This window comes from Pezoporus flaviventris, unplaced genomic scaffold, assembly GCF_033815535.1.
Source record: "Pezoporus flaviventris isolate CSIRO_AGI_PZ_B2104156 unplaced genomic scaffold, CSIRO_AGI_Pfla_v1 ptg000009l, whole genome shotgun sequence".
Classification (NCBI taxonomy): Eukaryota; Metazoa; Chordata; class Aves; order Psittaciformes; family Psittacidae; genus Pezoporus; species Pezoporus flaviventris.
The window spans coordinates 1,591,558-1,600,959 of NW_026892557.1; the positions used below are offsets into that span (position 1 = coordinate 1,591,558).

Genomic DNA, 9,402 nt, shown 5'->3' on the forward strand with positions numbered 1-9,402 from the left:
GGCCCCGCTCACCTGGCTGGGCTGCTCCGCTTGCTCCGAGGAGGCCATCTTCCCAGGCCAGCCTAATTCATCCCCGACCAACCGATGCAACAGCCCCGCCACCGGCTGGAGCTGCAAGGCAGAATGAGTAGAACGCCGAGGCACCGATGAGCTCCCACGGAGAACCACTCGTGCGGTGAGTTACCGGTCTCTGCGGCTCGGTGTGCGCTGCCGCCACCTGCCCTGCCTCACAGCGAACAGTTCCTGCCTGGAAATGCCAGCTTTTCCCCGCATGGCATCGCCATGCCACGGCTGCCAGGAGGCTGGAAGCACGGGGAGCACGGGTCCAGCAGTGCAGGGCAACCTTTTCCAACTAGGTTGGAAAAGACCTTTAACATCATCAAGTCCAAATTAAACCGCTGCCAACACTGGGCTTGCCGTAGCTTTCCTCCACATCGCCTCTATGGAGACGCTGTGAGCCCACAGGAAAAGCTCCGCTTCCCGGCGCGGTGCCCAACCCGCCGCCCCTCGCTGGGCCCCGCACGTCCCGGCGCTCCCCGCGGCCAGTCCCGTCGCGCCCCGCGGCCGGGGTGTTGCGGGTGCGGCCATGGCGGGGCCGCTGAAGCGGTGCCTGGTGCTGCGGAGGGACGGGCGGCAGCAGCACGGCGTGGCCGCCTCCTGCCTGCGGGAGCTGCGCGACAAGGGTGAGCGGGAACCCCCGCCGGGAAACCCGGTGGGAGGTGGCAGAACGGGCTGCGGGTGGCGGTGCCGCTGGGGGGGGTGGGGGGGGTGGTGGTGAAGGGAGATGGGGGGAAGCGCGCCCGCCGAGGTTTGCATCGGGAATATGGGTTTATGGAGAGCAAAGTCGTGTGTATGCGCTGGTGTGTAGCACCATATGGAGACGGGTCCTATATTACCGGGAGCTGCTTGTGTTCTGACAGGTGTAACAAAACAGCAACACATAGATCAGAATGTATGTATATATATATATATATTAGAATATATATCAGAATATATGTCAGAATTTTATACTTAATCAGAATTACAGAATCACAGAGTGGTTTAGGTTGGAAGGGACCTTAAAACTCACCCAGTTCCAACCCCTGCCATGGGCAGGGACACCTTCCACTAGACCAGGTTGTTCCAAGCCCCATCCAACCTGGCCTTGAACACTACCACAGCTTCATATTTAATATTCACTATAAGGATTTTCTGTGTCTCGCAGCTAGTGGCATTCTGGCTATTGACAAGGACAGGGAGCCCATCACCTTAGTACTGGCAGAAGATGGCACCATTGTGGATGATGAAGATTACTTTTTGTGTTTGCCACCTGATACCAAATTTGTGGCACTGGCCAAGAATGAAAAATGGTCCAGCAGAAGCTCAGGTACTCTGTGGCTGAGGGAGCATGGAAGGGGAGGGGGACTGGAGTACACCTGGTGAAATGAAGCTATCTCAGGTGGATCAGGAATGACCCATGAAGCTGATGGCTCTTGTGTCAGACAGTGGAACAACCTGGCTCTCTGAGTCTATGGATGAAGTGGACAGTGCCGCAGAGAAGTGGAAGCAGCTAGCTAGGCAACTGAAGGATGACCTGTCCAATATCATCTTGATGTCTGAAGAAGACCTCCAGGTACAGTGGGAAAATCTCTCATTCCTGTCCTTTATCTGTTTATCTCAGTAGCTGGCAGAGAACAGAATAAGCAGCAAGATATCAAGCCAGATTCAGCTGCTGTTGTTTGGCTGTGGTGCTACGGTCAAATTTCTCCTCAAGGGGAAGCACACACCAGTGTCTGAGAAGGACACTTTTCATCACTGGTTGTCTCCCACAGCATGTCTTCCCAGTTCTGGCACTGGGAGCTCAAAAAGCCAGGATTTGGCCAAATGGCAGCTGGCATGGGCTCCTTCCTTAAAGCCAGCTTCCCAAAAGCCAGGAGTTGCCAGAATCTGTTAAAAATCCACACCTTCCTTGATGCCTTCTGGCTTCTGATAGAGACTAGTGGAGTGCTCTTACAACCTAACTAGGCTGACAAGCTTTCATAAGAAACCTTCTGAAAGATGCTGGGTTTTCTGAAGGTAAAGGCTTGCTGTCTGTTCTCTAATCAGTGTAATGGAATGAGTTAATCCCTGTAACAGGAGCACTGTCCTTGTTTTAAGGTGCTTATTGATGTACCATGTTCAGACCTGGCAGAAGAACTTGCCCAGAGTCAAACCAAAATCCAAGTGTTGCAGGACACTCTGCAGCAGGTGCTGGACAGACGAGAAGAAGAACGCCAGTCAAGACAGCTCCTGGAACTCTACCTAAAGGCCTTGAAAAATGAAGACCGTATCTTAAGCAAAGTACCAGGTAAGGAGCAATTAGGATGCTAGAGAAGGAGCTTCTCACAGATGCCTGAAATAGTTGAGTGGAATAAGACAGAGTGAAGGCCTACAATCAGTCACTTGCTTAGCAGCTATTAGTGTGGTTCAGGTAATAGCTGATATAGAATTCCCTGCCTGGGAGACAGCAGTCCTCCCCTCACTGCAGTGTTACATTCCTCATACTGCCTGAAAGTAGAATACTGGAAGAAAAGCTTAAGTCATATGTCTATCCTTAAGTGAGAGGATGCATGTAGACAGAATGCATGTCATTAATCTTAAAGCAGTCCAGGCCACTCTTGCTGTCCTCTGTTTGTCATGGGTTATAATGATTCTGCTACTTTTCAGAATCTGAGACTGTACCAAGAAAGGAGATGGATGTGGTTGACACGAGTACCAGCAGTACCAGCACCTCAGCCAAAACAGTGCTCAGTGACCAGATCGTTACTGCTCTGAAAGAGAAACCTGCTCCAGAGCTCTGCTTGGACAGTCAAGATCTTGAGGTGGGTGAGAATGACATAACCATAGCCTGGGAAATCTCTCCCTCTGGAAAGAGAGGCAATAGGACAAGCTGTCCTTGCTTCTGGAGGCTTTAATGTTAATATGTCTCAGTCTCAAAGCAGTGAGATTTAATCTCTCTTCCGCAGTAACTCTACCCCCTGCTTGGAGCTCCTCTGTAAGAGCCTGCTGATGCTATTCCAAGTCCTCTGAAAAGCCACAAAATAATTCTGGTTTTAATCTCTACCAGATCATACTCAGCCAGTGTTTCAGCTGTCTTACCAGCAAGCTGGGGTTCTTTTTTTTTGTATGCAGATGCATCTTTTATACATCCCAAACCAAAATAAAAACCTCTGTATTTTGGAAAACAATGTAAATAAACCCAGAGCCTGGAAAGGAAAGTCTAGGTAAACTTTAGTCATTAGTCAGTGTGTTCTTTCTAATGTTACGAACTTGCTACTCTTGCTTTTCCCTGCTGTAGAAACTAAGTAATTGCTTCTGTTCCTCTGTAAATCTGACTATAGCTTCAGGCTCTGGGTGTTCCTAGAATATTGAAAACCTGCTACCCTATGGGATAGATGATGAAAGCTCAGCACATCCTCAGTACCAGCTACCAGTACTAAGCAGGTGTCTGTGCGCACTATTCTGAGTGTGGGCTGAGGGGTTAGTGGTGGAGCATCAGTAGAAAAGACTGTTGGAAATCTTGTCTTGCTACAGCTGGTCTTGAAAGAAGACACACAAGCCCTGGCCTTGGCTCTGAGATGGGACAAGCAGAAAGCTGAAGCTCTGCAGCGAGCCTGTGATCAGGAGCTCTCCAAGCGTCTACAACAAGTGCAGACTTTGCATTCCCTAAGGAGCACATCAAAGGGCAAGAAAACACTACCCCTGGGAGACTGGGTTAGTTCAAAACGCAAAAAATAAGACTGTGGTGCTGCTTGCAGTGTCTTGGTTTTTTGTATTAGAATCAGTACAAGCAAAGATGTGTCCTGGGAGCCATAGTCTGCTGGTCATGCTGTGGTCAGACAACTCAAATCTGGGCATTGTCCTGAGGCTTAAACTCCCATGATGATTCAAATCATGTGTAACCAAAGGGATTTTGACTTTTTGCAGAAAACTGGAACAATGGGATTGCTAAACACAGCATGTAAAGGCTCAGCTTTGAATACCTGGTTGGGAGCCAGCAGCTTCCATCTGATAATGATGGATCTGGCTTTTGAAGCCCCGGGCAGTTTGCTTACTTTGTCCTCCTGCCATTTCCAGTGTAAAGGTTGGAAGACCTCTGGAGAAGATGCTTCAAGGCAGTTAATGAACAGGGCAGAAGGGTTAGCCAGCTGCTCTCTGGCTTTAAGCTCCAGCCTGGGATCGAGGAACTCGAATTTTCATGCTCATTTCATCAGCTAAAGTCAGTTCAAAGTCTTCTAACTTCTGTGCTTTTTCTGTAAGGAGCTCCTGGCTCCTGGGTGCCGTGTGTAAGCACTAACTTGTAAAACATAGCAAAGGTGGAAATACTCGCTTTGTAAGGCTGTGGGGCAGAAGATTTGGTTTTGGTCTGCCTGTATTACTCTCCTAATCATTAGTGTAAGTATCCTGATGCTTTTGTATTAACTGGCTTATTTTACAATTTGTTGAAGTCTCTCTAATACCATTAAAACCTTTTTACCTTACTGTTGGACTAGGTTTGATATTTCCACCAGCTGCTATGATTAAAGAAGGTGCTGATAAGTACAATATTGCCTTAATGCTAGAAGAAAGGGGAAATAAATAGAGAAGTACTCTGTATTTAACCTGTCCAAAGCGAATGCATGTTCATAGTGGTGACACTGTACCAGAGCTCTCAGCTGGCTGTTCTTTTGTGAGAATTGACGTATAGGAAAGAAATCCAGAAAGTGAGCTAGAACTTTGGAGGAAGTTTTAGTAGATACACGTGTTTCTAGTATCATGCAAACCCCTCTGATTTAACATAACCTTAAATGGTACCGAATACCAGCTGGTGAGTATTCCTACAGCAGGGCAGTCATGAAACCATTGCATATAGACATTCCAGTTGAATTATGGCACACTAAGAGTTAGACTGCCAGGGTAACTAATAAATATTTAATGCCTTTGAGCAGGTAAGCAAAAATACTCAGGGTGACTTCAGGTGAAGCTACCCACATGGGCATTGACTGGACTTAGTGGGGAAGCCTGCTGTCAACTTTTTGGTCAGTCTCTTTTGCTAAGGCAATGGCTTTTCACGTTAACCCTTCTGGCTTGTACCATTACAAGCCATGGCAGGGAAAAAGGTTTCCTGCTGTTTTAAATAGCTACTTATTACAAGCTTCTGTTCAAGTCTTTCTGAAATAGCATAGATGGCTGTGCATTAACAGAACTTTGGAGGCATGCTCAGTCACACTGAAAGCTAATTACACTGCCCACCAACTGAAACAGTGTGCAGTGAGCAGCCTAGCTGCCAGCAAGCTTTTTCTGTGAGTTTATGTCTCAGCTTGTGATCACCACTCTCTCCATTATGAACCAGTTTTTCAGTCTTGCTCAAAGCTGCAATGCTTTTGCTTCTTTCAAGCTCAACTTGGCAACTGAAATTCTATTCCTTAAGCTATACAAGAGGAAAGAAGCGTTTTCCCTGTGGCTTTTTCACATCTACTTAAAATAACAGATAGCATAATTACTTCAATCCTGTGTGTATTAGGAGTATTCCACTCACCCTTTTCCAGGCAAACACTGAGATGGAGTCACAGAGACCATGCAGATCATTCCTGTAGGAAGGCAGTGATGGTCCTTCCAGTCTAGCCTCAAGGGAAAAACAAATGGAGGGGTTTCATATCTTATGCATATTTTATACTATCCTTGGCAAGCATACATTTGCTTGATAACGTCTGCCCAAGTAACAGCTTAAGCAGCCTTCCCATTTCATTTGGCTGTATCTGTCTGACACCTTAGGTCTTGAAATCTGCTGCTTTTCTGCTTTTGTATCAGCAGCACTTGGTAAGGCTCTGACAGTCCTGCAGAGGACAATGGAGATGATACATTTCTGACCACCACTCCAGAGCCACATTACCTTAGTAAAGTTAGAAATGTAATGCAACTTACTGAAAGCACAGTCCATCAGCAGTGTCACAGATGAGAAATGACACAAAACATGTTTTAATTGTCAAGACAAGTGAGAAATATGGCAATTAACCAAAAATAAAATACATTAAGCAAAAATGGAAACAAGAAAGAAATCAAACAATTACTGGAGAAACCAAGGAGGGGCATGGAGGCCATTGCACATACCGAGATATTCTGGTCAGTGACAATGTTCTGCTTTAAAATTTAAAGCATTTTCTTTTTAATAACAGTAATTTACTTTTTTGTGAGCAGTTAAGGCATTTTGGCTGTAAGCGTTACTGAATTCTGACACTTTCCAGTTTTGGAACAACAAAAAAACCCCGCTAATTCTGTTCACCTAAAAGCCAAAACATTCATTACCATTGCTGCAAGAGGAATCTCTAGTTGGCTAACTGGTCCCTCTAGGACAGTAAGAGAAAATGACCAGAGACATTACTTGAAAGGTAAGTCATGCCATGTTGTAATCTTCACTTTCAGTCACAGCTGCTTCATGTTCCCCAGAAGTTCTTCCTTCCTTAACTGCATTGAAATTCTTTTTCTTCTTCTCCTTTTGCTCCATGTTATTTAACGCAAGCTCTTCACTCTTCTCGGTGATATACTTGAGCTGTGATCAGTAAACTAATCAGTTACCTACTAAGAAGTTCATTTATTCCAGAGAAATCAGAAATATTTAAGAGAAACTAACAGGGCAAAATGTCACTCCAAAGAAGACTCAAAAAAAGCTGACAAACATCAATTAGTTTTAATTCTTACACAAAGGCTCAGTCTAAGCCGGACATCCTCAAATACTGAAATGCCCTAGCAAGGGTTTATAAATGTATGATACATCCATGTCTAGAACCAAGACAGCAACAGCAGCAGTTAGTCAAGAGTTGTAGTTTGCCAGGGTATAACCTGAGTATAAAAACACTGCAAGATTCCTGTGCACCCACTTGACACAAAGAGCACACGATTGTTTAGAACACAAAATTCAGCTCCAGCTTTTCCTGTGCCTTCTCAGGGAAGTTCATGTTGTATGGTTCGAATCACATGTGGAACGAAAAACTCTCCTCACACAAATTTAAAATTAGTATTGGAAATATTCTTCATGGAAGGACTTACAGGTATGTCATAACAGATTAGTGAGTTTAAGTCAATGAACATCATACAGAGCAGCACATGAGAGAATACAATAAAGTGAATCATCCCTGTATTGATGTTATGAAACTTGGCACTTCAAGGTGCCTAAATCCTAAAGTATTTACTAAATACTAAAGGTATTCCTGACCTTAGGCTAAAAAAAGAAAGGAACACAACATTAGGAAAAAAAACCAAGTGAATTACTTCCGAGACTGACAATGTTGCAATGTGTCTGTCTATTGCACCCTATACATGGAACCTAAGCAGCCCTATTGCAACCAGAACGTTGCTGCTTGAACGCTATGAGACCTGTATTCCCACAGTGAGGCAGGGTCATGAAGCAAAATAAGATGAAAAGTTAAAAATCATTGGATTGTGCCCATCATCATCAATAATCCAGTGAAATTGCTTAAGCAACAGTTGCTTCATTGTCTATAGCCTTCATTCAAATGCTCTTAGGAACTAGACAATCGTTTTAAGAGTAGTGCAAGACAAAATACAGTGAAGCTCACCAAGCAACTGCTCCTCCTAGCCAAAAGCTTCACATCTTCTGTAGTGACTGTGCTTCGTTTTGCATGCCTGCATGAAATTAAAAACACCTCTTAACGTGTTTGCCCAGTGGTTGTAAGAGGCCTTACAGCATCTAATTCAACACTAACTAAAAGGGCTTGATAGGGACCCAGTAAACCAAACATGCCTGTCTTTTCCAACCTGTTTCCAGACCTGTTTTACATGTTTGTATGCGCACACCTAAATTCCCACACTTCCTGCGTAAAAAACATGGAACTCAGCAACCACAACTTCAAGCAACACTGGTCTGTTCCCTCTTAACTTGCCAGTATATCACTGTGTTGACTCCTTAAAGTATTCCCTTATCTCCCTGGATGAACCAGATGAAACACAGTGGCATGCCAGTAAGCATCTGTCACTCCCAAACCATCCAGTACCGCTATGTATCAATGCATTTGACAATTAGATACAGGCAGCAGTCAAGATCAGGAAGAACCTACAAGGCAATTATCTATTTCCTAACTTCACAGCCACTACTTGCCAGCCAACAGAACCCCTTAAAACCTGAATTCCAAAATGTATTTTACAGGTTATCCAGTAATTGGAGCTGAACACTGAAAGCCTTTCCAGCAACCAAGTGTTCCAGTACCTACCTTGCAAACACTTCAAGGTCTTTTGCAAAGATCTCTGGAGAAACAAAGACACCACATATTTTAAAAGGCTAACTCTGAGCAGGAAGAGATAAGTAACACGGTTCTAGCTGTTACAAAGGCATTAACTACAAATTACCCAAGTTAGTAATGCGAAGTGACCATAACTTATTACACACCACTCTTGCAGAGGCAGGGGGCCCACACACTACTTCCACACCCATTTAAATGCTTTTTCCAGGTTTGAAAAACAGTCACTTCTCATACTTTTAAAGATTCAATGCAAGAAACAGTGGCCCAGCAATGCCGAGCTCCAGGGCTATGTTTTTAAAGCATTATTTCTCCCGTAACTGCTCTTAAACAGATGGCTAATGTACAAACTGCGGTACCACACTGCCTGAAGGTGATCTCCGAGATAGCTGCAATGGTTTGTTTGCTGAATTGCACGGCTTTATCTTCTCCAACCTCCTGACACAGGCAGCCAACGGTGTAGTGAACCGCAGCCTTCAGCCTCTGAAAGGACGCAAGCACAGGTCAGTTCTCTGCAGGCTGAGACACTGCCTCCTGTGGCAATCACTAAAACTTATCAAAAGGACGCAAAAAAGAAGCTGCCAGAGGGCAGACTGAGATGAGCTCTTAGGCAGAAGCTCTTCCCTGTGAGGGTGCTGAGGCGCTGGCACAGGGTGCCCAGAGAAGCTGTGGCTGCCCCATCCCTGGCAGTGCTCAAGGCCAGGTTGGACACAGCGGCTTGGAGCAAGCTGCTCCAGTGGAAGGGGTCCCTGCCCGTGGCAGGGGTTGGAGCTGGAGGAGCTTTAAGGTCCCTTCAACCCAAACCCTTCTAGGAGTCTACGATAAGCGACCATTCGCAGACCCCAGCGCACCCCAGAACACCACGTTTACCGTTCAATGGCCCACTCCTCCTCCCATCCCCTGGGCTCCATCTTGTCCCGGCCGGACCCTTCCCTGCCGGCGCTGGAGCCAGCCCAGCACGGCAGGAGCGGGGCCGGGGCCGGGGTTCCAAGCCCCCCCCCGTACCTGGGTGTGCAGGAGCCGCTCCTCTCCGCCCGCCGCCTCCATGGCACCGCCCGCAGCGGCCCGGCCGCGTTTCCCGCCCGGAGCGGCGGGGCGGGGCTGTGCCTCCATGTCGTGGCGGGCGGGCCGAGGGAAAGGGGCCGCGCTG

At 46.4% G+C, this 9,402-nt stretch overlaps 3 protein-coding genes across 3 annotated transcripts in view; 1 reads left to right on the plus strand and 2 right to left on the minus strand.

The window, feature by feature from the left end:
- Positions 1–94, minus strand: part of PEX14 (peroxisomal biogenesis factor 14) — a 76,249-nt gene extending 76,155 nt beyond the window's left edge. The window contains exon 1 of the mRNA XM_061450117.1: positions 13–94. Within this exon, the coding sequence (XP_061306101.1) occupies positions 13–48 (36 nt within the window). The 5' untranslated portion in view covers positions 49–94. The remainder of the gene's footprint in view (positions 1–12) is intronic.
- A 317-nt stretch (positions 95–411) lies between these two features.
- DFFA (DNA fragmentation factor subunit alpha) lies at positions 412–4,499 on the plus strand. Its single transcript, XM_061450158.1, has 6 exons — positions 412–683; positions 1,205–1,366; positions 1,482–1,612; positions 2,137–2,326; positions 2,686–2,840; positions 3,553–4,499. Exons 1-6 carry the CDS (start codon positions 587–589, stop codon positions 3,754–3,756), a joined length of 939 nt encoding a protein of 312 aa, XP_061306142.1. The 5' UTR covers positions 412–586; the 3' UTR covers positions 3,757–4,499.
- Positions 4,500–5,953: 1,454 nt separating this feature from the next.
- Positions 5,954–9,376, minus strand: CENPS (centromere protein S). The gene is made up of 5 exons (XM_061450162.1): positions 9,258–9,376; positions 8,612–8,735; positions 8,226–8,259; positions 7,575–7,641; positions 5,954–6,547 (listed from the first exon to the last, which is right to left on the minus strand). Exons 1-5 carry the CDS (start codon positions 9,363–9,365, stop codon positions 6,392–6,394), a joined length of 489 nt encoding a protein of 162 aa, XP_061306146.1. The 5' UTR covers positions 9,366–9,376; the 3' UTR covers positions 5,954–6,391.
- Positions 9,377–9,402: the final 26 nt, after the last annotated feature.

Excerpts from the sequence above, each read along its gene's own strand:
- CENPS (XM_061450162.1), bottom strand. The coding sequence starts at position 9,365 with ATGGAGGCACAGCCCCGCCCCGCCGCTCCGGGCGGGAAACGCGGCCGG. Across the intron at positions 8,736-9,257 it reads AGCGGCTCCTGCACACCCAG|AGGCTGAAGGCTGCGGTTCA; the intron begins GTACGGGGGGGG and ends GCGTCCTTTCAG. Across the intron at positions 7,642-8,225 it reads GACCTTGAAGTGTTTGCAAG|GCATGCAAAACGAAGCACAG; the intron begins GTAGGTACTGGA and ends AATTTCATGCAG.
- DFFA (XM_061450158.1), top strand. The coding sequence starts at position 587 with ATGGCGGGGCCGCTGAAGCGGTGCCTGGTGCTGCGGAGGGACGGGCGG. Across the intron at positions 684-1,204 it reads GCGGGAGCTGCGCGACAAGG|CTAGTGGCATTCTGGCTATT; the intron begins GTGAGCGGGAAC and ends TGTGTCTCGCAG. Across the intron at positions 2,327-2,685 it reads TATCTTAAGCAAAGTACCAG|AATCTGAGACTGTACCAAGA; the intron begins GTAAGGAGCAAT and ends GCTACTTTTCAG.